Source organism: Prunus mume, linkage group LG2 (assembly GCF_029339155.1).
Source record: "Prunus mume cultivar Tortuosa linkage group LG2, ASM2933915v1, whole genome shotgun sequence".
In the NCBI taxonomy this organism is placed as follows: domain Eukaryota; kingdom Viridiplantae; phylum Streptophyta; class Magnoliopsida; order Rosales; family Rosaceae; genus Prunus; species Prunus mume.
In genome coordinates this window covers 19,571,289-19,598,984 of record NC_142699.1, presented here as the reverse complement: position 1 = coordinate 19,598,984, position 27,696 = coordinate 19,571,289, and the positions used below count along the sequence as shown (strand labels likewise).

The 27,696-nt window shown below is 36.3% G+C and overlaps 4 protein-coding genes and 1 pseudogene across 8 annotated transcripts; 4 read left to right on the top strand and 1 right to left on the bottom strand.

Moving 5' to 3' along the window:
* Positions 1-1,440: 1,440 nt before the first annotated feature.
* On the top strand, positions 1,441-6,240 carry LOC103342061 (putative inactive purple acid phosphatase 1; annotated as a pseudogene). Its single transcript, XR_016124358.1, has 12 exons — positions 1,441-1,580; positions 1,820-1,991; positions 2,212-2,514; positions 2,635-2,757; positions 3,049-3,141; positions 3,313-3,439; positions 3,828-3,909; positions 4,260-4,392; positions 4,791-4,996; positions 5,086-5,211; positions 5,287-5,596; positions 5,758-6,240. The product of XR_016124358.1 is annotated as a putative inactive purple acid phosphatase 1 (transcript).
* Positions 6,241-10,620: 4,380 nt separating this feature from the next.
* LOC103342060 (putative inactive purple acid phosphatase 1) lies at positions 10,621-14,983 on the top strand. Of its 3 annotated transcripts, none has more exons than XM_089046685.1 (13): positions 10,621-10,821; positions 10,906-11,066; positions 11,208-11,299; positions 11,595-11,661; positions 11,783-11,905; positions 12,097-12,189; positions 12,364-12,490; positions 12,870-12,951; positions 13,129-13,261; positions 13,463-13,668; positions 13,753-13,878; positions 13,967-14,276; positions 14,403-14,542. In XM_089046685.1, exons 1-13 carry the CDS (start codon positions 10,806-10,808, stop codon positions 14,406-14,408), a joined length of 1,542 nt encoding a protein of 513 aa, XP_088902811.1. In that variant the 5' UTR covers positions 10,621-10,805; the 3' UTR covers positions 14,409-14,542. The 3 variants fall into 3 exon arrangements, with proteins under 3 accessions (XP_088902811.1, XP_008243847.1, XP_088902810.1); XM_008245625.2 differs by having other exon boundaries at positions 10,627-10,821; positions 14,461-14,983; XM_089046684.1 differs by having other exon boundaries at positions 10,628-10,821; positions 10,887-11,066; positions 14,461-14,983.
* A 323-nt stretch (positions 14,984-15,306) lies between these two features.
* Positions 15,307-17,288, top strand: LOC103342110 (uncharacterized). The gene is made up of 3 exons (XM_008245677.2): positions 15,307-16,239; positions 16,345-16,685; positions 16,865-17,288. The coding sequence occupies exons 1-3, from the start codon at positions 15,537-15,539 to the stop codon at positions 17,135-17,137; spliced, it is 1,317 nt and encodes a 438-aa protein (XP_008243899.2). The 5' UTR covers positions 15,307-15,536; the 3' UTR covers positions 17,138-17,288.
* A 198-nt stretch (positions 17,289-17,486) lies between these two features.
* Positions 17,487-21,222, bottom strand: MGT3 (magnesium transporter 3). 2 transcript variants are annotated; one of them, XM_008245624.3, is made up of 7 exons: positions 21,046-21,222; positions 19,739-20,383; positions 19,459-19,529; positions 19,080-19,208; positions 18,395-18,736; positions 17,883-17,930; positions 17,487-17,772 (listed from the first exon to the last, which is right to left on the bottom strand). In XM_008245624.3, the coding sequence occupies exons 2-7, from the start codon at positions 20,172-20,174 to the stop codon at positions 17,542-17,544; spliced, it is 1,257 nt and encodes a 418-aa protein (XP_008243846.3). In that variant the 5' UTR covers positions 20,175-20,383; positions 21,046-21,222; the 3' UTR covers positions 17,487-17,541. The 2 variants fall into 2 exon arrangements, with proteins under 2 accessions (XP_008243846.3, XP_088902617.1); XM_089046491.1 differs by having other exon boundaries at positions 21,075-21,219.
* Positions 21,223-25,671: 4,449 nt separating this feature from the next.
* Positions 25,672-27,372, top strand: LOC103342058 (suppressor SRP40-like protein). Its single transcript, XM_089044316.1, is given in 5 exon segments — positions 25,672-25,690; positions 25,693-25,793; positions 25,795-26,513; positions 26,857-27,013; positions 27,195-27,372. Coding segments are annotated over 5 exon segments (1,026 nt in total). The 3' UTR covers positions 27,225-27,372.
* Positions 27,373-27,696: the final 324 nt, after the last annotated feature.

Sequence of the window (27,696 nt, the reverse complement as noted above, 5' to 3'; positions counted from 1 at the left end):
AGAAAGAAAAACAAGTAAATGGTGTCGTTAGACCACATCATTATCACTTAGCTTGCGAAATTCTATAGGGACGGCCTTATCTAAGGCCATTAGATGAGGCAATATCTCTTAACTATTGATTAAACTAACCAATTTGATCAAACGGCTAACCAATTTGATCCAACAACTAAGATATGGCCTCATCTAAGTGCCTTATAAGGCTCTCGCTATAGAATGACTAGATTAGCTCCACTTCTCATCTCCAATGGGCAAGAATTCTATAGTGAGGGCCTTATATATGGCTCCACTGCTCATCTTCAATGGGCAAGAATTTTATGAGACCCTATTTAGTAACTGTTTGATTAAATTAGTTAGCTGTTGGATCAAATTAGTTAACATGATCCAACGGTTAAGAGATAGGACCTCTCGTCACTATAGAATGACTCCTCCAATGAGAGCAGGCCAAACAGATAATTTAGGTTTTAGTCCAAGATCAGGCCAAATTCGGCCGGCCTGACATTCCAGTCCGGGCAAAATGATGGAGCTCACAAAGAAAACTGGAAGCAAGCCCCCGTGAGGAGAGAACTGAACTGCTTGGCTTGTTTTTTTGTGTGTAAGTCTGAAAAATATGAAATATCATCGAAATTTGTCAAAATAACGAACATCAGCAACGTTTATAAATATTAAAGAAAACATAAGGCATCATCCCTTTTTAAAAAAAAAATAAAATAAAATATTTAGAAACGTTGCTGATGTTCTTTTTATTTTTTTATTTTTAAACCTTGTTGATGTTCCTTTTTTTTTAAAACATTGCTGATGTTCTGCATTTGCAGAATTTTTTTAAAAAAATCTGACTACAAAAAATCATGTAAACCAGTCATAAATAAACAAACAAAAATTATGGAAACAAGTCATAAATATCATTATGTTTTGGAATTTCAATCCTATTCGGTTAAAATAATCAGAAAATTAAATCATGAAGACTTAATACAAAAGTGAGGTCAAGAAAATTTGGAAAAAACAAAAAAAAAAGGGAGAAAATTTAAAAATGTCTTTGATTGAAAGTTGAGATCAAAAAAAAAAATTTTTTTAGCTAAAACCTAAATTTACTAAAAAAATTTAGGGACTAACCATTTTTAAACAAATTAATAAATTTACGGACTCAAATTTTGAGTCTAGAGAAAGAAAAAATTTAAGTAAGTGAAACAATATACAATTAAAGTACAGAAATTATAAAAATCCAACACCCAAAACACTTGATTTATACAATACACCCAAAAAATATACAATTGTTGATTTTACAATATGTCTAGAATTGAGTTTATTTATAAATTTGTAATAATTTTATAGGAGGGAAATTTGGGTTTACCCTTCGAGGATGGCCTAACGGCTATAAAGCCCGGGGATTTTTAAAGCAATTGAATGTTTGACTTGCCATGTAAATCTGGATTGCGATCGAATCTTCTTTCAAATATTCGCAAAGTCCTTGCTTGCAGCAATCTTTTAAAAAGGCCTGGACCCTCCGATAAGTAAAATACACAACGTATCATTAGTACCCATCTCTTTAGCTTCAGGCTTCAATTTACTATTTTTTTCAACAGGTCAGTTCTAAATCCTGCTTCGTTTGTTTTCTTGTTGCTGGAATTTCAATACCCATTTGCTTGTTTTGAGTTTTTTTCAGCTAACTGTTTACGATTTTGCTAGCCTATCAGATTTTCATTTTGTAAAGTTATAAAAGTAAAGATTTTTCTTTTGGTGTTTAGTTTTATCTTTTGGAGATGATGAATTTAGACAATGGATTTTCCGTGATTTTCTTTGGACTTGGTTTTAGGGGCAGGAGGATGAGAAAGTTGCGATTTTTCTTCTTGGCAATCGCAGCGGTTCTTTCAACTCTTCAAGAAGTGAGGTCTCATGGAGATCAGCCTTTGTCGAAGATTGCTGTTCACAAGGTAGTATCTGCCCTTCATGCCCATGCTTTTGTTAAAGCATCCCCTACAATTCTTGGACTGAAGGTGAACTTCTTAATCACCCTGTTTGGAGCTTCTCATTAAAAATCCGCCCTTATATCTAGCAAAGCAACATGGTGTCATTGAAATTATGGTCTTTAAGTATTATTCATTTGGAGACTGAATCAAAGGCAATTGATTTCTTTTTTGGTTGAAAATTTATACTTTTGATCACTTGGTGTGTGTTTTTGGTACTGATGTACTTTCTCCTAACTCGTTAATTTAGGGGCAATATTCAGAATGGGTGACATTGGACTTCAGTTCTCCAAACCCTTCAATTGATGATTGGATTGGAGTATTTTCTCCTGCCAATTTCAGGTCAGTAAATGAACTTTCTTTGGCTCAAGTCAACTGATGGAAGCTCTAGCATGCTTTTTCTCCTATAATTTTGCTTCTGTGTTTCTTGATCTTTAGCATACTAAATAACATTGATTGAATTGAAAGGATTTGTTTGAATTTGCAGTTTTCGACCTGCCCTCCAGAAACTCCAGGCACTTCTGCTCCATTTTTGTGTTCAGCACCTATAAAGGTTACCACCCCAGTGGCTGCTTTTCCATTGCTACTTTTTACATGGCTTCCAAGCATGTTTTACATTGAAGGGGATAGATATATATTTAATCTGTTATACTTTCTTTTCTCATTTTTGCAGTACCAGTATGCGAATTACACTAGTCCCAGGTACAAAGATACTGGGAAAGGCTTCTTGAACCTACAGTTGATTAACCAGAGATCAGACTTCTCTTTTGCACTATTCTCTGGTGGCTTATCAAACGTATGCTATTCTTTTGACTCTTTTATAACTGGAATTTTATGTGAATACTACTATATGTTCTTACATTTTTTAAATTTGAGAGAACTAATGGTTGTTATCTTCTCCTTCATACTTTTTCTTACATTCAATTTTCTAATTAGAGGACAAAATTGACCTTTGGGCGTTGGTTTAGGAGATTTCTTAAGAAAATTAAAAAATTATTCTACTAACTACTTATTTTCGCTATCTATGTAATTGTCCCCTGCTTCAATCTATTTATATCTACTTTTTTTTTTTTGGTTTGTAAAATAGCCAAAGCTGGTGGCAGTATCAAATAAAATTGCATTCAAAAATCCGAAAGCTCCAGTTTATCCACGCTTAGCACAAGGGAAACTATGGAATGAAGTAAGTACACTTTCTTCTTGGAAATTTTCTGTTTATGTACAGAATATTATGTTGCAATGTTTTTTCCCCCATATTTCACTTCTTTTTCTTTCAATCAAAATGTTGTCCTTTGTCAAAAAGCTTGTGTTCATCTATTTCTCAAGTAAATAACTTGTCTGACTTGATATTTAGATGACTGTAACATGGACAAGTGGATATGATATCACGGAAGCTACCCCTTTTGTTGAATGGGATTCAAAAGGAGAACTTGTGAGATCGCCGGCTGGGACATTGAATTTCAATCGCAACAGCTTGTGTGGTGTGTTTACTTTTCTTTGCACATGCGAACCTATCTTTGTAATATATGTCAGGGGTTGGCTGAAAGAGCATTACCTTGACTATGAAACCACTGATGTCTCAGAAGTTAATTTGCATGCAAAATCATGTGCGAATTGAAAATGCATATATATCAAGATATCACATTAAAGTTGAAAACTGAAATATATATCAAATAAGAGGAAAAATAACTGCAATTTTCTCCGTACATGATGACTAAGGTTTGTTATGAGTAGTGAAAGTGGTTGCTGTTGCTAAGATTTCTTTTTATCTGTTATTTTGTCTAGTTGATAAAACTTGTAGAAGTTGTCATATACGTTAATTATTTAAGACATGATTCACCTTAACCATGTATATACTTATATACACAGGTGCACCAGCAAGAACAGTGGGATGGCGAGATCCTGGATTTATACACACTGCTTTTCTGAAGGAACTGTGGCCTAACACAGTGTATGCTACATTTTCTTCTGGCAGACACTGTTTCTCTTTTGATTTTGTATAGATTTGAAACTTTTAGTGTGGGTTCTGCCTTCTAAGCTTCATTTCTTTATCTATTGAATAAATCAATCAGTGCAATTCACTTTAATGTCCAACGTTTAAATACTATTCAACTTGTAAAAGCATACTAGGATAGATATAAAGGGTTTATGTTTTGAGCAACATATATTCAGCCAGTAATATATAGAGATGACATGTCAGTAAGTAATGTATGACATTTTTAGTGTATTATTAGATTAACAGTACATGTAATATATTAAAAAGTCAGCTGTTCATGTACACGGTTCTTGATAATTATGCAGGTACACCTACAAGGTAGGGCACAGATTGTCAAATGGCTCATCTATTTTGAGTCAAGAATACCAGTTCAGAGCGTCTCCTTATCCTGGTCAAAATTCTGTTCAACGTGTTGTCATATTTGGTGACATGGGAAAGGTTTGGACTCTCTTTAAAAACTGTCCACACAGAATGCTGCACCCCTGTTTTTTGATATGCCCACGTGCATGCCTGAAGTAACAATTTTATAGGATATTGAATAAACGTGTTATTAGTTCTCTCTTCTTGATTTTTTTTCCCCAATTTATGATATTATCACACTTGAGAAATATTTCGCTGATTTGTGAAGTAGCCTATGAGGAATAAGGGATTGGTTTTATATATATATATAATTTAACTGCATACCAATTACTCGAATTTTTGTTTACTTGAATGTTTTGCTGCTTCATGTTTAAGTTTGAATGTCTGTCCAATTTTGTTGTTAAATTTTAACACAATCAACTCAACAAACTTACGCGCTGTTTTTCAAGTACTTTGTTTAATGTTATACCTTTCAGGATGAAGCTGATGGATCCAATGAATATAATAATTTCCAGCGTGGCTCTCTCAACACTACTAAGCAGCTTATCCAAGACTTAAAGAACATTGATATTGTCTTCCACATTGGAGATATATGTTATGCAAATGGATACATTTCACAGTGGGACCAATTCACCGCACAGGTTGAGCCAATAGCATCTGCTGTTCCTTACATGATTGCAAGGTTTGTCACACAATACACTTGCACGGCTTGATTGAAATGTAATTTTCCTTACTTGGTCTTATGTGCTGATATATGATTTGTTCTTCCAGTGGTAATCATGAGCGTGACTGGCCAGGCACGGGATCATTTTATGGGACCACGGATTCAGGCGGGGAATGTGGTGTCTTAGCACAGACCATGTTTTATGTCCCTGCTGAAAACAGGGCTAAATTCTGGTATGGAACAATTCCAGGACAACCTGTTGAAAGGTCTAGGAACTATTCTTGAACGTTGTTAGTTTCTGTTTCCAGGTATTCAACTGACTATGGCATGTTCCGATTCTGCATTGCCGACACAGAACATGATTGGAGAGAGGGAACAGAGCAATACAAGTTCATTGAGAACTGCCTAGCGTCAGTTGATAGACAAAAGCAACCATGGCTGATATTTCTGGCACATCGGGTGCTCGGTTATTCTTCTGCGAGCTTTTATGTGGCTGAAGGTTCCTTTGAGGAGCCAATGGGGAGGGAGAGCCTTCAGAAACTATGGCAGAAGTACAAGGTTGACATTGCAGTATATGGTCATGTGCACAATTACGAAAGGACATGCCCTATTTACCAGGTAAACCACAAATTTAATGCGTTGTAAATTTCATATTTGCTCATACTCCTTGACATGATTTGAAAACTTATACTCCATGACCAATTGAGTTTGCAGCCAAGATATTGAATCCATATACCTTTAACTTAAAATTGAACTGTGTCTTTTATTTCCTTCTGCAGAATATTTGCATCAATAAGGAGAAGCACTATTATAAGGGTAGCTTGAATGGGACAATACATGTGGTTGCTGGTGGTGGAGGAGCAAGCCTTGCAACTTTTGCTCCCGTTCAAACAAAATGGAGTATCGTTAAGGACTACGATTATGGGTTTGTCAAACTTACAGCATTTGATAGCTCAAACCTGTTGTTCGAGTACAAGAAGAGCAGGGATGGAAAGGTTTACGACTCTTTCAGAATATCCAGAGATTACAGGGACATCATAGCCTGCGCTGTGGATAGTTGCCCAAGTACAACACTAGCATCTTGACTTTTGAATATGAAATGAAATGAGAGAGAGAGAGAGAGAAATAATGATCATGTGCTGGTTAGGGATGGCCTTCAGTTCATCATCATGTTCTTGTTGTAGATAACAATGCTTGGCTCCTTACATGATAATCATCCCCTTCAGTGCAATATACAATTTCCATCCAAAATTATATTTTAATTGCTGTTTTTATAATGGGAAAACCCAATTAAAATTGGAGGTTTGGAATGCCTAGTAATTAGACCGTTGGATCAATTCCAAGATCCCGACTTTATTCCACTTGTCGCTCTTCATGCAATATGATGTTGTTCAGTGCGCATCAAAAACCCCTGGCCGGCAACCACCTAACAACCACTGACGGACCCATGAACATTTTAGCGGAGGTGTAATTTTGAAAGGCTAAAAACTCTTTGTGGATTGAACTGTTGATGCTCTTTTTGGGAGGTCAACTTAGAGAGTAGGTGATAGTGAATGATGGGTGAAGGTGAAGACCTTCAGCATGTGTGTGAAGACTTGGACAATCGATAAATGTAAATAAGATAAAATATACGTGGTTCACCCTTAATGAATGGGCTATGTCCACGGAGAAGTATGTTCTCATTATAATAATGTATGATTATATTTGTACGTGGGGTTAGACCCAAATATAAAGATGACAAGTGAGATGCCCAGGCCAGGGATCTAGAAGAGAGTCCCCGGACCCTAGGGTCTAGCTCTGAGACTCGGATCCTCCTCTAAGTGGAGAGCAGAAATCCCATTTTCACATGGATACTATTCCCTATTTATATGGAGGTGAAAGTGGGAGGTTTGTGTAGATTTCTGATATGAGACTTTGTGCAAATCGCTGCGGTCATGGAGATTAGGTTTAGCAATTGGGACCTTCAACAATCAGGAGTTTCGGCAGTGCTTGACACCTCGGAAGAGTCTTCCTTCGGCAGGGGAGAAGGCATGTCCTGCCTTGATGCTAGTTGTTTTGAGGCTGGATATGCTCGGTTGATTATGGTGTAAACAGAACATCTAAGGCTTTTTTACCTAGATTGACTTTAAGTCCATTCATTCATAACATACATGAAAAATTGTTTTATGTAAAAATATTGACTTAGTATGAAAAATGATTTTTCAAAATAATCATTTTCTCAAGATAATTTTTGGCGGCTTTTATTCCTTACACATCAAATAAGAAAATTTGATTTTATGAGATTTTATTATGAAGTATATATTGACTTAATGAGCCATTATTTTTAACCTAAATCGTATTTTGAACTAAAACCGATTTTTCATATTTTGATTTGGTGAGAATTTTATTTTCTAGTATTTTTATTTGAATCCAAATAGGGGGTACTTCCTTATTTACATTCTAAACTTAAGTAAATAGAGTAATATAAAAATAAATAAAAGTAAAAGGACAAAGACATAATATAAAAATAAATACAAAAATAAATAAGGTAATCTATGCACCATCACTAGCTGAGCAAATGGGCAATTTGAAGCACTCACAATGGTTTTTCCTGTGAGAAAAGGTGCAGTTGCATTCCTTAAGTATTAATAAGTCCGCCACTACTAAAAGTGACAAATTTTGCCCAGTTTTTATGTTGATAGGTGAAGTTAAAACTGTAAAGGCATTATTTGCTGAAAAGCCTTTAAATGGGAGCACGGTCGAATCTTCTTTAGATCTCATAGTTGTTGCTATCATTGGAACTCACAAACCCATCATCTATAGCTGCATCACTCTCCCATTGAACTGCAAACTAAATCTTCTCTTCTTCCACATTGTTGATGTCTTTTTCCACCAGGGGTGTAGACTGTGCAACACCAATGCCCCGAGTGTGTCAGTAGACTGGCACCGCTAGTTTTGGCAATGAGTGAGTGAGCCTCCAAGTGATCCAATTGAAAGTCGGATTGGCCTTGAACGAGAGGAATTGGCCCGGCCCCTTGCTGGAGAGTAAAAATCCGGCTTCTTCTCGAGTTCTGAGTTGTTGGATTGCGTAGGTGTGCCACTATAGAAATATGGATTGAAATTTGCGCGATCTCGACTTCTATTCAAACTATTATGCTCTAAGAGCATCTCCACCCATGAGGGCAATAGGGCAAGTCAAAGGCAAATACTATTCATTGTAATTTTGATAATCTTTTGTAATTAAATTTTTGGATAAAAAAATATTGGATGTAGAAGAATTGAATGAAGATTTGGTGTGGAAAGTGAATAATGTGAGTGGAGACTAAAAAATATTGGATAAAGAAGAATTGTATGAAGATTTGGTGTGGAAAGGAAATAAAATGGTTAGGTGTATTTTTAAAAAATTTACAGAATTTTGAATTTTTGCAATTTGAGGACCGCGCTGAGTGTCTCGACTTCTAATCAAACTATTATGCTCTAACTTTGCCCGGGCATTGGCTTGGATTAATTCTTTTTTATGCCTCAATTAAGATGACTTCAATATTCTTTCACTCGTGCGTTGATAGTATGATAGGCACATGGCATACCTAGTTAAACAGTAAAACCATATTTGGGTCAAAGAATCCCTTGATCGGGCACAAAGAACCTTTACGGTAGGCTCGTTTATGCTGATATCAGGTATGATAGTATTAATTTAACCTTTATTACCTTTTATCGGGCAGTATATATTTTGTTCGAGCAAGAAGAAAACACTGGCTCAGGCTGCTCCTGTTGGATAAACCTTATATGCCCTTAATAGAATCTAAAATAAATACTGAAATAAATTGCTTTCTAAACGCAAATAAACGAATACTTGGAAATGAAAATTTCTTAATTCTAATTCAACTGGAAATGAATGAAGACGCAAAATCATTTATCTTAATATAATACAATTACACTAAAGAGGAATGAAAGCTGTAGATGTCTTCATCCAATTTGAATGTTTTGGCTGTTTGGGAAATATTAGAAGTGATGCTAGTGAATCATACCAAGTATTTTGGCAGAACAATAAAGAAGATGATTGTAGGAGTTGTCAATTGGATGATCTTTAAGAATGAGATTGGTTTAAATTGAGAATTCAATCTAAGAGACGTTGCATTTGATTTGGAGAGAGAGTCCCAGAGCTTCCAATTTATAGGCTGAATATTTGAACCTAATGATGATGAACAAATAATGGAATTTTTAAAACAGCATTATTACGAATTCTGTCTTTTTGTTAATTAATCTCAAGTGGAGAAGGAAAAGGCTTGGTAGCGGGTAGAGCATCATCAAAAGCTCTTGTTTGAGCTTTGGATTGGGCCCGACTGCCTTGCTTTTGCTATTGGTGCTGATAAAAATAGTTTATCTTGGTTTCCTCCTTATATTGTAAAAACTAGGGATGGATATGGTTTGGGAACCGCAAACCGCCTGAGACATTGCGTAATTTCATTATTTGGGACCTCTACCGTACGCATAGTTGCGATTAACCGTGATTCGATGGAATTGCAACTCCAGTCGATGTCGGCAAAAGATGTAGTATCCACCGATTGACTGAGAAAGAGGGAGAGAGGGAGAGAAATCGATAGAGAAAGAGAATAGGGAGAGAGATGATAGAGAAAGAGAATGAAGAAAAGAAATCGCAGATTGAAAAGAGGGAGAAAGAAGAAGAAAAGTCGAAGAGGGAAAGAGATAGAAGAAGAAATTCCGAAAAACTTGTTAGACGAAGAGAGGAAGAAGGAAAAAAGGGAAGGAAAGAAAAAGGGAGATAAGAAGAAGGAAAAAAAATTGAGAGATGATAGAGAGAGGAAGGAGAAAAAAGCCAAAAGAAGGCTTTTATCACAAGTGTTTTAGGTTATGAAATTATCACCTATCGTCTCATATTTTTTGTGACATTAATAGTCTTTAAGGTTACCCTCTACACATCAAAATGGTCTATACCATTAGCTTACATCAAATTTTTTGTTAAATTGTTGACGTGGCACATCTGTGGAGCCCACACATCTATTGGTATAGAGTCACATCGCTTTAAATCGTCATTAGTTTTTAATTATTTTAATGGATTTTAAGTTTTAAAATCTTTAAAAAAAGCCATGTGATTCTATACCAATGGATGTGTGGGCTCCATACATGTGCCATGTAAGCAATTTAACAAAAAATTTGACGAAATTAACAATAGGGATCATTTTGATATGTGGAGAGTAACATTAAGGACCATTAGTGTCACAAAAAATGTTAGAAACGAAAAGTGATAATTTCGCAAACTTCAAGGACTATTTATGATATAAAGCCAAAAAAGAAAGTGAGAGAGGGAGAGAAGGAGGAAGATGAGAAAAAAAAATAGAGAGAGGGAGACAAGAAGACAGAGATCGGGAGAAGAAAAAAATAACGTTAAAAAAAAAAATCTTTGATTTCGGCGCTATCTCATCTCCCCAAATGTCTATCTTTGATTTTTTTCTTTAATTTTAAATTTTTTTTAAATATAAAAGAATGTGAATTTATCATATTATTCAAATTTAATTAATAATTTCAATTCTTAATGTTTGCATTAACTAAACTTATTTTCTGGTATTTTGAATGTTTTACCGTTCTTTACTTTTGGTATATATATAGATGATATTGCGGAACCACATCCATAACCGCATATTGCAGTTGGTTATCCCGATATCACTGTTTCATTATGGTGAAATTGCGGTTGGTTTTTGCGGTTTTCTAGTTTCGCCTTAGAAAATGCCAGCTCTAGTAAAAACCATACCTGCTTGGGTCTGGGCATCTTTGAGGAAAATAAAATAAACCCTTATTGGGCTTTTTTTCATTTTTGGTACAAACACACATGTTCAGTGTTTCAGGTTTGTAACTTTCTTCTCTTCTCCTTACTTCAGTTTCTTCTTCTGAGATTCTTGATTGAATTTAGCTGCTGGGTGTGATGAAAGAAATAAAACTGAGTTTGGCAATTCTGCTGGTTCTTGCAACCCTTCAAAACGCAAGTTCGCATGGGGAGCAGCCTCTTTCAAGAATTTCTATTCGTAAGGCAACCTTTGCTCTTCATGAACTTGCTTATATTCAAGCCTCTCCAACAGTTCTAGGATTAAGAGTAAGCCTCCTCGTTTTATCTCTTTCTCAATATTGAGCTCTCATAATTCAAAGGGTAGTTTGATTTTGATTGCCTCATATTGTTCTGTGGTGACATAATTTAGATGTATTTTGGGCTGATGGGTTTCTTTCACTGTTTTAGGGGGAAAACACAGAATGGGTGACGTTGGAATTTGGTTCTGCAAACCCATCAGTTGATGATTGGATTGGTGTCTTTTCTCCTGCTAATTTCAGGTACATAAATGTTCTTGCATTGCGGAGGATGAAGGAGCAAGAGGTGACAATTTTTTTTTTCCCCCAAATTTTTTGGGTGACAGCTGTCAAAAGCTCATTGGATGTGGATACTTAGGTGGATTTCTTACCCTGGCATCCCCGTGCCAGGGAAGTTTTTCTACTAAATTTGGGTTCAGTCAATATTTTGACCTTGTTGAAATGATTTTCTTCAAGTACTTTCCTTGGTTCTTGTGTATTGTGGTTAAATTTAATGTCGCTGGTCTGATTGGAAGCAATTCGACTTCATCCGTTTCAGTGCTTCCACCTGCCCTGAGGAAAATCCAAGAGTTTATCCTCCATTTTTGTGTTCTGCGCCTATTAAGGTTCAATCCAGCACTACTCTGTGATGATTTTTTTTTTTTTCTACATTGTTTCTTCAGCCATCTTTTCCTTCCAAGTGTAAAAAGAGCTACAGAAGTGACATGAAACTGTTCCCTCTTCCAGTTTCAGTACGCAAATTACTCCACTCCTGAGTACAAAGACACTGGAAAAGGTTTCTTGAAGCTTCAGCTGATCAACCAGAGATCGGACTTCTCTTTCGTGCTATTCTCTGGTGGTTTATTGAATGTATGCTAAAAACTGTCTTGGTTATATATTCTGCATAGTCGGTAACTAGTTTGTCTTACAAACCCATTAGTAAAGAATTTGTTGTTGTTATGCATTGGCTTGTTGTACTGTCACATTCAAATTGTGTTTCTGATAGAACCTTCAAATTACTGATGCTGCAATTTTCTAATTCTTTATTTTCTGTGTAATAGCCAAAGGTGGTAGCGGTGTCAAATCATGTAGCTTTCTCTAATCCAGATGCACCAGTTTACCCACGCTTAGCACAAGGAAAAGAATGGAATGAAGTAAGTTCAATTTCCCCTAGTTGCAATCCTCAAAGCACATAGCAGATGCGAAGAACAAGTTTCTCATCACTTTTCTTGTCTTAGGTTTTATGGCTACTAACATTTCGTTCAAGAAAAATATATTTAAGATAACTGTTATTGAAGGTAGCCATATGGTTCTGTACTTAAACTCAGATGACTGTAACATGGACAAGTGGATATGGGATCAATGAGGCAGAACCATTTGTTGAATGGGGTCCAAGAGGAGAAAGTATGCGTTCCCCAGCTGTGACACAAACTGTCGATCGTAATAGCTTGTGTGGTGTGTAACTCTCTTGCACCTTCTTTCTATTCTGAAGAAAATAATGTGGGGTAGTTGATTGGCTGAAGGCAAGGCATAATTTAATTGTCAGGATATCTAAAATGCTAGTACATTATGTATTCACTCATACAATTTGAGGGGAAGAGAAAAACCAACATGATAACCTAAATTCATTTTTCATTATTGATAGTTAATGATAAAACTCTTGACATGGGTAATTTCTGAAGGGAAGATAAATCAGTATTTCATTATGGTAAACCCAGTTGCTTGTCTTTCATCTTCTCTGCCAAACATATCTCAATGTTCATAGCATGTAAGAGGTATGAAGACTCAAAGGTATATATTTGCATGGTTAAGTCCTCTTAAAACTTTTGCACAGGTGCACCTGCAAGAACAGTGGGATGGCGTGACCCTGGATTCATACACACTAGTTTTCTGAAGGAATTGTGGCCAAATAGAGTGTATGTTAAAAAATTGTATATGATTCTCTTGAAAGAGGAGTGAATTGCTAACTTGCTAAGTACATGAGTTTAAGTTACAACCATGAACTACTGGATAGTACAATGTTAAAAGTTTCACCATCAGTTGTTAAATTTTATGGCAAGTCACCAGTTAATATGAAGCTCATTTTTGTGCAGGTATACATACAAGCTGGGGCATAGATTGTTTAATGGTACATATATTTGGAGTCAGACATATCATTTTAGAGCATCTCCTTATCCTGGCCAAAATTCCTTACAACGTGTAGTCATTTTTGGTGACATGGGAAAGGTTTGAACTCTTTTGGAACATTTGTGCATGTAGTATACAAAATCCTGGTGCCCTTAGGATCATTTTTTACGTTTTGTTTAGATAATTTCTGTTTTGTTCAACGCAATTTAGACCCCAAAATGCTGTTAACTTCTTATGGTATGAAGACCAATCACTTTCATGTAGTTTCTGATTTGTTCCAACTAATCTTTCATCATGCAGGATGAAGCTGATGGTTCCAATGAATATAACAATTTCCAGAGAGGTTCTCTTAACACTACGAAGCAGCTTATTCGAGACTTGAAAAACATTGATATTGTGTTCCATATTGGGGATATATGTTATGCAAATGGTTACCTTTCACAATGGGATCAGTTTACTGCACAGATTGAGCCAATAGCATCCACTGTTCCTTACATGATTGCAAGGTTTGTCATCGTTCAACTACCCAACTTGGTTTCAACAAGAGTTCATCTTTGTCTATTTTGGTGATTTTGAGTTTTTCCTTTCAGTGGAAACCATGAACGTGACTGGCCAGGAACAGGTTCCTTCTATGAGAACATGGATTCAGGAGGAGAATGCGGTGTGTTGGCTGAAAATATGTTCTATGTTCCTACAGAGACCAGAGCTAAATTTTGGTAGGGGAATATTGTACTAGCAATTCCTCGGATTTGATAAGCTCTTCATTTTGACGCCATGGTCTTATGATGATATTTCTTAATCCAGGTACTCAACTGACTATGGCATGTTCCGCTTCTGCATAGCAGACACAGAACATGATTGGAGAGAGGGAACAGAGCAATACAAATTCATTGAGCACTGCTTAGCATCAGTCGATAGGCAGAAGCAACCGTGGCTAATCTTTCTTGCACATCGGGTTCTGGGATATTCCTCTTGCATCTCTTATGCAGAAGAAGGATCATTTGAGGAACCAATGGGGAGGGAGAGCCTCCAAAAACTTTGGCAGAAGTATAAGGTTGACATTGCCCTCTACGGCCACGTTCATAACTATGAAAGAACCTGCCCCATATACCAGGTACGTTTTCGCATTGTGCAATTAAGAAATTGAACCTCATTCATTAGCCCCCTACATTGAGACTTAGACAGATTTAAGTGAAGTAATCAATCACAAGTTCACAACCCTCATTTGGTTATTTAACAGAACTAATTCGAAGATTAGTAACTAATGATGGAAGTGTTGTTGTGACTCGCTGGGACAGAACATTTGCACCAATGAAGAGAAGCATGATTACAAGGGCAGCTTGAATGGAACAATACATGTGGTTGCTGGTGGTGCGGGAGCAAGCCTGTCAACTTTTACCACTCTTCAAACAAAATGGAGCATTTTCAAAGACTATGATCATGGATTTGTTAAACTCACAGCATTTGACCACTCGAACCTTTTGTTCGAGTACAAGAAGAGCAGGGATGGGCAGGTTTACGACTCTTTCAGAATTTCCAGAGATTATAGGGACATCTCGGCCTGCACTGTTGATAGTTGCCCAAGCACCACACTGGCCTCATGATCTGGATATACAGAAACAGAAGTAAATATTTGTAACAATGAAACGTGATCTTTCTATGTATGTAATATAGAAGATTATTAGTGACAATGTTTATGTTAGTCTTACGTACGACAAATTTTCCTGACTAATTCAATTAGGACGTGCTTTGAACGTTCCTGTGGTAGTTGAAGTTCAATGCACCTGCATGGTTTTATTAATATCTATTATATTCTTCTTCTGTTTTTTCCCGCATTTCTTTCAAAAATTCATCTAATTTCTGGTTATACACCGTATTTTTGTATTTTTCAACAATTCCTTTTATATTTAATACCTGCGTTGTATATGCCCACCATTTCTTTTAAATTGTTTTTTTAGAACCCTTTAAGTTGTATTCAAACAGGTCACGGATTAGAAAGATTGTACAACAACCCCAATTTTATCCATTTAAAAAGAAAATAATGGAAAAAACTTAAAATATAAAACAGGAGTACAGGACCAGCATCCTGATTTTACAATGCTCATTAATACCAAAAAGATATATATTTCCTACCAAAAAAGACAGCAGTAGTATAACCTGTGGATTCGTTATTATTGCTTTTCCTTAGACAATAAAATCTCCACCTCGTTTATAACCAACCAACAATCATTTCCTCCTCGTTTATAAGTTTTGAATGCTAGAATTCATGAAAGAAAGAAGCTTTGCTTAGAAGGAGTACAATTAAACCATTGGGTCGTCACTTTCTATAATCAAACAGAGAGAGAGAGAGAGAGAGAGAGAGAAGAGAGAAGGAATGGATTTATGGGTGCTAGCAGCAGCAGCAGCTACTGAGGCTGCTTATGTAGCAAAGTATTGTTGGCATAAATGGCTTTTCAAGGAAGGTTTATCAGAATCGGTTCATGTTCATGGGCAATCCCAGATTCTTGGTGATTCAGTAATCGATTCAGCTTCTGCTAGTGGTGGTGGTGAAGAGCATTTGGCTCCAAAAGAGATGAAAAAAACTGGGCATAGGATGGAGGAGCTGACTGAGTCTTCTGGTGAATTGGTTTCTGATTTTGTTGTGACAGGAAAGGCTGTGTATTATTTTCATGATAGACTAAAGAAAAGCAGATATCTTGGAATTAAATCTAATGGGTATTCTTATAAAGCTCTGGATTCCACAGAAAATTGCTTTTTGGCTCAGGTGGTGTTGTACAGGGAACATGCTAGAGTGGAAGAGGAAGTGGATGGTTCCTGTGCATGGTCAGCATCAGCATCAGCATCACCATGTGTTTTGACAATGAGGCCATTATTGGTTAACAATGGGAGGCAAGTAATTGGCTTTGCAAGTGTTGATTTCAATGAGGTGTGGTTGGAGAGTGAGGAAAGAGAGCTTGAAAAGAAATGTGGCTTGAAAGAGAAGGCCCGGCGGCAGCGGCAGCAGAGGCAGAGGCAGAGGCAGAGGAGATGTAGCAGCTCAACTACATGGGTGTCTGGTAGACCGTTTCACTCACAAGGTTGTACGCTATTCTTTTGTTATAATGAGCTTTGCTTTTTACATGTTGCTCAAAGTTTAAGATGCTATTTATCTTGTGCTTAAAATTTAGTTTTTACTTTATCAGGTTCACAATATGGAATGCTTCTTTTACTTATTGGAATCACAATTGGAATAATGTATACTATTATTGCTCATAAAAGAGAAGTTGACAAGTTAAATGAGTCGCTGAAGCAGACGCAGAAGTTGGTCCAAGATTTGCATAAGGAGGAGGAGGCAGAGATGAAAGATTCATTGAACTTGAAGGAGCTCAGTAATTTGGGTTTTGAGTTCCAGGGAACTGACCAGACGGTAGATGATGATGCTGAAGCTATGAGCAAAATTGAGGCAGAGCTCCTAGCTGAACTAGAGCTTTTGGAACTAAACGTTAACACATACAGCTTAAGCAGAACACCAGATATTGTGGAGGTAATTATGCACCTGAATCATTTCAATTATGCTGCGTATTATTGGTTAACCATACTGCAGAAAGGCCTAAGAACAGTATGCAACAAGCAGTTTCTGTGGTTACCAATTTACAATCTCAGGCAGAAAATGATTTTCTTTTATGGAGTATAAAATTTGGGCAATTGGGTTTCTCTTTGCAGCTGGATCCTGACTTTGTAGCAGATGTTGTTGAGGAAGATCTGAGACTTGACAAGGTCAATTGGGAACCTGCTGGCAGTTCATCAGTCTCAAGTCATGAAGAAGCTGTGTGCCCTAGGGAGCTGAGTTTGCGTCTCCATGAGGTGATCAAGTCAAGGCTTGAAGCACGTATCATGGAGCTTGAGACAGCACTTGGAGCTAGTCAAAAGAGGGTGCATTCAATGGATTTTGAACATGTAAAATCTCTGAGGGACTTCAATGAATTTAACAGATAGATACAACGAAGCTTATGAAGAGATTAACAGGGCGACTTAACAGATGAGGAAGTTGAACACAAAATTGCAAGAAGAATGTATGTATTAAATTTCACCTAATTTTTTGACTGATTACAAAAATGAGAAATAGATCACTAATTGATGTATAGAAGTTAAAATTACAATTTTTCATTAAGGTGCAGTGCAGACGAGAATGCTTGCCAAAGTAGGTTGCTCAGGAGCCATCTTTAAAAATAGCTTCAGAGTTCTACATATCGTTTCCTGATTGACTCAATTTTAACATAATAGCTGTGTTCATTACACGTTCTAAAATCACCTGAATTTTTCTATTCTGATAAAGAAAACCCAATTTTCACTCTAAGATTGTGTCTTCATTCTCATTGAATTAGTTTACTCTCTATACTTTACAATGGAAAGATCCTTTTGTACCTAAAATAAAGCAGAAAAGAGAAGTACAAGAACCCACAGGCAACACCACAAATAATGAGAACCCAGCTGAATGTCGATGGATTATCAAAAATAGAATCGGGAAAATTCATTCCAAAAACTGCTGTAACAGCAGCAAAAATTGTGGCCACGAAAGTAGCTGCTGTAATAAGCAACTCAAATTGTATCAGATGGTTCTGAACATTGCCCTGCCCATTAACAGAGTGTAATATTAGAATACATTTTATAGTAGTTCAAAGAAATATAGTCAAAAGGCAATCTAAGATTTAGAAAATGGAAGCTGTTAATCAATCCTTACCAGTTTAAAGTTAATCAAATCTTCAGTATCATCAATGTATTCTTTTAGCTGCATCACCAATACAAGAAATAATTTTTTGTCAATCACTCACCAGTCAACAGTTTAATTTTAATCAAATCTTCAGTATCATCAATATATTCTTTCAGCTCCATCACCAATACAAGATATAAAATTTTCAAGATGTGTCTGCATAGCAGAGCGACAACTCTTCAAGGTCACTTAGCCAAGAACCATATCTCAATATTGATAAAATCAGTCTTTATTATATTAGTACTAAGCAACTCTCTCTCTAGTCTCTTTTTATTAGCTCAACTGGACCAGGGTATTTGATTAGGAAGTCTAAAACTCAAAGCCAGTCTGATTCTTTCCTATTGGTTAGTTTTATTCTTATTCTTTCATTATACAGATGATAACCTTACTGATTTATAAAAAAACAGTAGTAAATTCATTTTTCAAATACTACAATTTCGATAAACCAAAAAGCTATAAATACGTAACAAAACATCTCATACCAATAACACCTCGCTGAGAGTATGGTCAATGACAACAAAGTATGCTTCAAGCAGCATTTCCAGTTGTTCAATGTTTTCTCCACTATTAGATGAACTCATTAAGCTGGGTCTGCTTGAACTCACAATACTGCTAAAAGCCCTTTGCAATTTATGTGCTCCACTGATTGACCCCACTGGAGAAACAGGAGCAGATTTTGAGCCCACTCTTTCCACACTTGAGTTGTCAGTTTGAAAACCAAGGTCACTTAGGGGATAACCCTCTGACCTTTGTTTCTTCTCAGTTAGGTACATCTCAGCCATGTCACCATCATCATCCATGAGATGTTCTATTTCATCACGAACCTTGAATAAATTAAAAGAAATTATATTGAGGGGATGAAAAGCAATAGATATTAAGAAACCGATGCTCTATTGTCACCCAAGTTTCTTTATCACAAAGCCTCCCATATTTTTACCAACTTTATAAACCCAATTTTACCCTTATTCATGTAGTAATATAACAAATGAAAGAATAAGAAACTCCCATTCACCCCCTCCTTCCCCATGCCAGCTGGCCCTTTCTTTCTAAATATTATAAGTTCACAAAATTGAAAAACAGAAATAAATGAGGGCAAATATAAATTTACATACGACTACAACAGAATAATCAACCTTATGAAACTAAGTATACTCTATCATGTTTTACCTTCTGAACTCGTTGCGTCACGGCAAGGAGGTGCCCTTTGAGTCTACGCACGCGCTCTAGATTAAGAGTGTTTATAGATAACGCTAGTTCATCCAGCACAGGGTATATCTCCATTGCCAGTTCTTTTACCTATCATATTGATGAAGTTCATTAATGTAATTTATTTACGCTGATGATGATCGCTGCTTCATTGTGCTGGTATTGTTCAATTTTTCTTCGTATGAACCAACAATTCACAATACAATATAGAGGACATTACCAATTGGTGACAAGTATATCTCCAGAATGTAGTGAGCAAGAACTTTGTAGGATTATCTAAAACATAAATTCAGCAGGTACCAAAAATAGTTACGGTGCTGTGCTGTAGATAGATGGATACCTGGGCATCTAGGGACGAGCAGGTTAGTTCCAAAGCCAGCTCCAATGCTCTAAACTCGAAAGGCAAGTCATCTGAATCAAATTAGACTCGTTGTCAGAAATGTATTAGACATTTAGTGTTACTTAAATGATTAAAAATATTATGAAAAGACAATCTTAACTTTTGGTAAAGAAACAAGTTGTCACTTAGTTTTAGTGGAAACCTGCTCGTCTCTAGATGGCATACATGTGGAAAGTACGAGTAAAAAGCATTAGGTATTACACACAACTAGTTTCCTTACCAGATTGATCTTTGTTTGACTGTAGGCGTTTGCACAATTCAGACTTGTACTGAACAACACATCCATCCAGAGAATTCATCAGGATAACCTCATCAGCTGTGATTATACACCTGATCTGTTCAAGACTAACAACAATAGCTTTCTCCCTTCCTAATATTGTAGAAGGGTAAATGAACAAAGGATCCAAAAGTCGGAGATCTCTGGCAGGCAAAGAACAATGTCTCATTATAGTAGCCTTGTCAAGCTCCACAACGCTTGTGTTCCCAAGTGGATCAATCTGTATCCATGAACGACTTCCATGACCTCTCTTCTTCAGTCCCTGAATACCGGACCACCCACGAATTCCATGTGCAGGAAAATTCGCACTCCCAGTATCATTAGAGGAGGTCGATTCTGGAAGATCAGACGGAAGTAAAGGGGTTCGTGATCCTTCCATTGGATTTTATTCACCCTGCTTTGGGTGCTAATCCAGAACCTGGAAGAAGACAGCGTCTATGCTGTTGCATATTAAATGGTGCTAAAATGCAACACCAAGCAACGACAGCCATGTCTGAGCAAGCTAGTTATTGATGAATGTATATGCATGAAACCACAACCACTGTATCAACCCTCATTCATGTTCTTGGCGCATGTATAAAGTAGAATCTGAAAATTTTAATTCAACATTAGAAATTCTTTTTCGGTAAATACTTTCAAAAAGTATAAACTCATCAATAAGATATAAAAGAAAAGTGAAGAGTTTGTCCGTGAATCACTATTCTGGAAAACCCCACTTTGGAGAAAGTATTTAATATCAATTCATGAATTCTACTCGCTTCAACGAAGAAAAGAATGGAACTTTATGATGTACTTCATGATTGAGTCTTAACATAAAACTATGCTATACAACAACTAATTGAGAGCCATTATTAAGTCGATCCACATTTTGAAGTCAAAAACAGGAGAGTGCAACAGAGGACGAATCAACATAAATTTAAAAGTAACACGAACAAGTTCGATTTCCTAAACAGATGTGAAGACAGACTCTATTGACCTTATTTCTTTTTGTGAGTTCGGAACACACAGAAATTTAAGAATAGTTTTCCTTAAATCGCATGTATTAATAGTCTCAAACAGGACCCCCTAAATCCAATCCATCATGGTCACGTAAATTTCCACAAAAACAAAGAATGAAAAGAGAAAAAGAAAACCCATCAGTGTAAATGATAGCTAGGAAGCAACGAGAGAATCCCATTGAACGAAATCAGCTAATGACAAAGAATCCAACAAAAACCCACATAGAAAAATCAAAGAAAACCAATAATTACCTTGTGAAAAGAGCTCGAGATTGACCGACCTGAGATTGAAAATGCTCGATGGCCCGATGGCTCAAGGTGAACTTGAGAGAGAAGCAGAAGATGTGCCCCCTGCCTCAGTGAACACAAGAACCCGATGGCACGGCCGAGATAGTATCCACCTACCCGCACCGTTTCTCATAAAATAAATTTATGAATCCCAATAATGTTGCCCCTAAATATTATAAATTGTTTTTTGTTTTTATTTTCTAAATGTGGTCTTATATTTAAGGTATTTAAATCATGTGCTTTTTTCCTTTTTTTGAATTGTTAAATCTTGTGCTTTTGAATTCATGCTGAACATTAGTCAATCTTTTTATAAATAGGAAATTTTAAACTACTTTAATGTTTTAAGAAATTTGAACTCCGTCTAAGTCTGGATACCATACTAAATACTACGGGCATCTGTAATAGTAGTGGTAAATTAAACTCTTTAAATTAGTATATTCAATTAGGATTATAAAGCGTTTAAAAAGATTTTAAAAATCCGATTGTATTCAATTTGGATTTATACAAATTTTAAAAGAGGTTTTACAAGTCTGGGTGTATTCAATTCGAACTTATATAAACTTTTAAAAAATCCATTCAAATATGGGTGTATTCAATTAGGATTATTAAAAAGTTGAATCAAATCTAGGTGTATTCGAAAGGTCATATATTTGGAAGGATTTCATTAAGTGATAAATTTCGTAGGTTTTAAGGGGAGAGTTTTAAATAATAAAGACCATAATAAATCCAACCTCCCGCCTTAGTATTTTCATCAGACGTTTTTCTCTTGCCCTAACTTTTCTCTTTGCAACAGAAGACGAACAACTTCCTTCTCCATCTGTGAAGGTATGCTCCCTATTTTTTCTTTGATCAATACCTTGTTGGTGGTCAAGGTCGTGCACCCGCAAATGAAGTTGAATTGTTCATTCTTCGTCATTCGTCCTTGAGGAATGTCATTGAGAGGATATTTGGTATATTTAAGTCACGATTTACAATTTTCAAGTATGCACCTCCATTCCCATATGCGACACAAACAAAGATAGCGTTCGCTTGAGAAGGACTACACAATTTTCTTCCAAAAGAATGTAGATCTGACGAATTTCCTGTTGAATTAGAGGACGAATCTTCTTCATCTTCATCGTTACCGGTTAATGAAAGGGATCCTGAACTAGTTTTCCAAACACAAGAACAGCAACAACAGAATGCTAATGAATGGAGAGTTGGTATAGCTTTGGATATGTGGAGAGATGTTGGGCACAATGACAACAATGAGAATCAAGGATAATGAATGAACGTTAAATATTTTTCTTAAACTTTTCTTTCAAATTTGTAATACATTTGTCACTATATTTCTTATGAATTTTACTTTTTGTTAAACATAATTTTATTTCATGTTGTTGAAGGAAAAGATGTTATGAATTTGGTTTTTTATTTCATGTTGTTTAACATTTTATTTCATCTTTTTTATATACAGCAATTTTACTATATACGTTGACAACATTGAATCTGTTGAATTTAGCAAACAAGTAATGGCATATATTTTTGATAAGCAACAAAGCTTTTACTCTCATCCATCGGCTAATCTAACCTTATTATTCAAGCTAGACCAGTTCAAAATTTATGTGGTCTTTGCATGCAAGAGCCATTATTCAAAATATTTTTTATTGCAATTTGGACAACCAATGCTTGGATTCTCTTTTCTTTAGGCAGGTTTGTTTTTTATTTGGACAAACTTGGATTAGAAATAGCGTTGAAGCATTGCATGCAGCACTGGCTTTGACAGCTGATCCAATTGCTTCTCTAGTTGACACATCATACATTGGTCAAATAGGTACTTTTCTTCTTATTCTTTTCATTTTGAACTGTGCATATATTCTTCCATCGCAAACAAGGTACTTTTTGTTTTTGCTTTGGGTAACAAAAACAAATTTGATTGAAAAAATTCAAGTTTCTTTCTTTAAATGACAAGGATGAGGATAAAATGAAATATATTGTCTACATAAGTCTGGAATAAAAGCCTATCAAGTTCTATGAAAGCTTAAGAAAGTTTTATTAAAAAATTATACATAAGAGTTCTGAAAGTCTATCAAGTTCTATACGAATTATAAAGTTCCATCAAGTTCTATGAAAGCTGGCACTTAAACGAAATCTTTTTAAACACTCTAGAATCCTAATTGAATACACCCCCCCTAAAGTTTGTTCACTTATGTGGTAATTTAATTATTTTATTTTATTTTTTTGGTTGAGAAATTCTAGGATTGAATTCATAATTCAGCCAAAAAAGCCACTAGACACAAAGGGGCATTACAATAAAGGAGCGGTCTAACATAAAAAATAAAACAATTTGGTGCGCCTCCACTAATGATCATGCAAGATCGAAGAAACTCTGGCATAGACATCCCAACTAAGATTGCAAACTCAGAATAATCAAAAAGAGATCAAGTTTGAAAAAATCAGGCCATAACAATACAAATAAAACTCTCACAAAGAGAAGATGAAAAGCTCTAACTAAGAAGAGATAAGGCTCTTACAAAGGAGAGGTGAATAGCTTTCACAAAATGAGAGATGAAAACTACACAGAGAACCCAAAGAGTCTGTGACTTATTTCGCACATAAAGAAACCTAAAAAAGGATGGTGATGGAGATCCGAAGCTGAAACGCAGGTGGAAATTTGATGTCGAGACGCAACAGCCTGTGATATTTGGAGGAAAATCATAGCAAAACGAAGACAAATAGATTATAGGGGAAGCCTTTTGTCTATAAAAATGAGGGAAGAAGAGAGGGAGAAAGCCTTAAAGTGAAAAACATATGTATGAGGGTTTTTTTGGGAGAGAGGCAGCTAGGGTTTTGGAGAGAGGGCCGCAATTTGAAAATGTTTATTTGCTACTTGAATAATTTTTGCTCCAACAGATTCTCCAATTCAATTAATGCAATATCATGGAAAAGAATGAAAACATATGAAAAATGTCTATATATTTATAATATGAAAATAAAAAATGCGTGTTTTTAACATTTTCAAAGTAGGTTTCGTTTTTCTGATGTCAAATTAAATGTTTTAGAGAGTCAAAGTCAACTTACCAATCTTGAATAGAGAGAGAAAGAGGTTGCAGTTTTGATTATTGAGTTTCATAAGGTTGTTGGAGAGATTTTTTATGATGTGTCTCATCTATTTGAGCATCACAAAGTGGTTGAAAAGGCTATTAGAGATGCTCTAAATGACCTAACCTACAACGGTAACTATTAATTAATCTTAGTATGATCTATTTGATTATTTTATTTTATCTTTTATTTTTAGTATACGCGATAGTCTAAATCATAGAGTAGAGAGATTTCTCACACACACAATACTAAAATCATGGGGTGTCAATTCGAACGTAACTCAAGTTAAGACTCTTTTTTATTAGGCTAGACACATTATGTTGAAAATTGGCATCCTAATTCAGGGAAAATGCCACATTATTCACAACTCAAAAGATCTTATTCCTCAAATGGACACTAGCAAATTACTATTATATCCTTATCCCGTGACGTGGCATCGCACGATAGGACGAATCCGAACACCTGAATTAAATCCCAGCATGCGACGGCTTATGTAGCGTCCAAAGAAGGTAGAGTAGTTAAAATGGCGCGAAAGGCAGTGATCGTTAGTTACAGATACAGAGGGAACCCAAAGAAACGCCGAAAATGTCGCAACGCCTTTCATCATCAGATTTTCCCACTCACAAACCCTAATTTCCCATTTGGCATTCCCTCATTATTATTTCTACAACACAAATTCAGATATTCAACGGCAACAGCTTTCAGTCCTATCTTTTTTATTTATTTTCTATTTTTTTTACAAAATTAGGGTTTATCAATCAAAGGGTTTCTCCTTCTTACATTTTTTCTAATATTTGAGTTTTGAAGATTTGTAAGTTTTCAATTTCTATTTCTCGGGCAATTTTTCGATTCAATTGAGGTGTGGGGTGGAGGGTTTCCTGTCACAAAAAAGAAAGAGAGGTGAGGAGGAGGCAGAGGACTGCTGATCGTCCCGATGGGGTCATTTGGAATTGGGGACCGAAGGGCTTCTTTGTAATGATTCAAGTGAGCTTCTTTCCTTCTTTATCTATTTGTTAGATTTTTGAATCAATTTGAAATTAGCTATCAAATTCATGGCTTATATCTGAAAATGAAATTTTAAGAATTTATAGGGAAAAGACATTGCTTGTTGTCTTAGCATATTGAAATGCTTGTGCAAATGACGGCTCACGCAGTTAATTTGGTAATTGTTGACATTATAAACACATGAAATTGTATATAACTGGTAGGGTTTTAAATTTGTTGGTTTTCATAACCCATTCATTTGAATGGCTCAAAGTTTTGAATTGTGTGAATTGATAATGACATGCGTGTCCGCCAAACTAATACCGAATGCTCCTCTTTCTAGACGGCTGTGTTTTGCTTAACTTGCAAATCTTAGTTAACTGTTATTGTGATAGCATTTTCCATTCAAGCAACCAAGTTGGAAATCCATCAACTTACTGCGGATTTAGTTTCTGTACTTTATAAGATTTGAAAGCGAAGTCTATCAATTATATCTGTTCTGAAATTTGTTTTGGGCATGTTTCAGTTATGGACTTGGAACCTGGCAGCAAAACAGTAAGCATTCAGAAATAGTTGTTGATGGAAGTGGAGGCAGTAAGCACTCAGAAACATCAAAGGCTCCTGATGCGAGTGATAGAAATAGCCCCTTCAACAATACGTCCAGAGGCTGATGCTAATGAAGGTGATCTGCGTGTCCCGTCCAGAAAGCTAATCTCTTTGTCCTCTTTGTCTTCAGTGGCATCAGACTCGTCATTGGAAGATCTCTTCCAAGTGGACACAAATAGAATTTCCACTTCACCACATATTGCTTCCCTCCCTAAACATCATGACCACAGCTCTCTGGGTCCCGCATCAACATCCCGAGTTTCGGATGTTGGGCATGGTATGTCACCGACAGAATCCCCCACAGTCCAAATGATGGAACGGAGTGGAGGGTATGATCCTTGCAGGATCCCGTCTTCTGTGTTTGCAAGAAGTAAATCCAACAAAGAAATGGAATGGAGTGTTGCTTCCAATGAGTCATTGTTTAGCATTCATTTAGGCAACAATAGCTTTTCCAGAGACCATATATTTTTGCTGGGTGATTTGACTAAGTCTGGGGAACTATATAAATCAGGCGAGTTGTTTGGGCTTAGTCCACACCCTCCTCCAATTCCTGAGCTAGAAATTGAAAGCAATGGGATTGAAGAGGTGAGGGAATCTGGAGCTGAAGGAATGGCAGATGAGACCGTCAAGGACACTGCAAGAACAAATGCCGAAGATCATAGTGAGGGAAGAGTACCACCTCCAACTGTATCCTTCAAATCCCATAGCCTCTCCCGCCGTTCCGATGGGAGTGGAGCTAGCACACGCTCTTTTGCCTTCCCAATGTACGTCTATATAAGTTTTCTAAGGTGAACTATGCATGGATAGTCCCTATCTTTTCATATGGATGCACTGTGTACTAAAGGATGGGCATGCATACAGTTTTGAATGTATAATACAGAGCTTGTGTTCTTAGAATAATTTCTAGTATTATACATGCTCATGCACACACAAAATTCAAACATACGCATGTCTACAGTAGTTTGTGTGCATAGGAAGCATCATCTGTGTGCATGCTCATGTATGTATATATGCACGGAAGTTCCCAAACCTAAAACTTTTCTTTTATTGGCTAAGATCCCGAACCTTGAACTCGGTCCATGAAGAATATAGCTTTGTTTATTGCAGAACAAAGAAGCGTGCATGGCCATTGTGCTACTGTTCTAATTGTAGTTGGGCGTTCTGCTATGGTACATGGCCAACCTGCTACTGTTCGAATTGTAGCTGGGCATTCTGCTACCCTTGGAACTGTAGCAAAAAGAATCCATTGTCATTTTACAACCATGTATGCATGTTTCTTTAACCATAGTGGCCATTTGTCCGTCTTTAAGTAGAAACAGAAATTTAATAATAATATTTTCTTTTACTAAATTATCATCTATATATTTGATATCTTTTCATGTCTCTGTGTCTCTTGCAAATGCAATCTATGGTTTGTGACTGTTATGCACATTTTGATATGGCAGATTGACAGATGGGATGAAAAATTCTATTAAGGTTACACAGTATACCGAAGAGAAGTGTCTGGAGCCACCAGCAGCGGCCAAAGTATCGACTAAAAAAGTAACCAAATCAAAACCCACCTATTGGTGTCGTTGCTTTTCTTGGTGCAAGTGGGGTTGTTCTTGTCATCGTCACTGTTCTAGTCCTTCTTGTTCTTGTTGTGGTGGTGGTTGTTGAGAAATGTAAGTGCTATCCTCTTTCTTTGTCCACAATGAATGCCTAACCTTCCTTTAAGGTACTTGTTCCGAGAAAAGTATGTATAGTTACAGAAGATCAGTCATTCACACATCGAAATCCTCTCAAACTCAGTTGATAGTTGGAGTGTCTTCTATTCTATGTCAGATATCTAGTGCAAGAATTTCTAGTACTCTAGTTTCAGGTCATATTTTTTGCTTTGGTTTATGCACAACATGCTACATGGTGTAACCTGAATTGTACAGTAGGTTTAATGCATCTTATAACACA

Coding starts and splice junctions, on each gene's coding strand:
- LOC103342060 (XM_008245625.2), top strand. Junction 12,952..13,128: donor GAATTGTGGCCAAATAGAGT/GTATGTTAAAAA, acceptor ATTTTTGTGCAG/GTATACATACAAGCTGGGGC. Junction 13,879..13,966: donor GAGACCAGAGCTAAATTTTG/GTAGGGGAATAT, acceptor TTCTTAATCCAG/GTACTCAACTGACTATGGCA.
- MGT3 (XM_008245624.3), bottom strand. CDS start 20,174: ATGGAAGGATCACGAACCCCTTTACTTCCGTCTGATCTTCCAGAATCG. Junction 19,209..19,458: donor GCTCGTCCCTAGATGCCCAG/GTATCCATCTAT, acceptor TCAATATGATAG/GTAAAAGAACTGGCAATGGA. Junction 18,737..19,079: donor TGACGCAACGAGTTCAGAAG/GTAAAACATGAT, acceptor AATTTATTCAAG/GTTCGTGATGAAATAGAACA.
- LOC103342110 (XM_008245677.2), top strand. CDS start 15,537: ATGGATTTATGGGTGCTAGCAGCAGCAGCAGCTACTGAGGCTGCTTAT. Junction 16,240..16,344: donor TAGACCGTTTCACTCACAAG/GTTGTACGCTAT, acceptor TTACTTTATCAG/GTTCACAATATGGAATGCTT. Junction 16,686..16,864: donor GAACACCAGATATTGTGGAG/GTAATTATGCAC, acceptor TTCTCTTTGCAG/CTGGATCCTGACTTTGTAGC.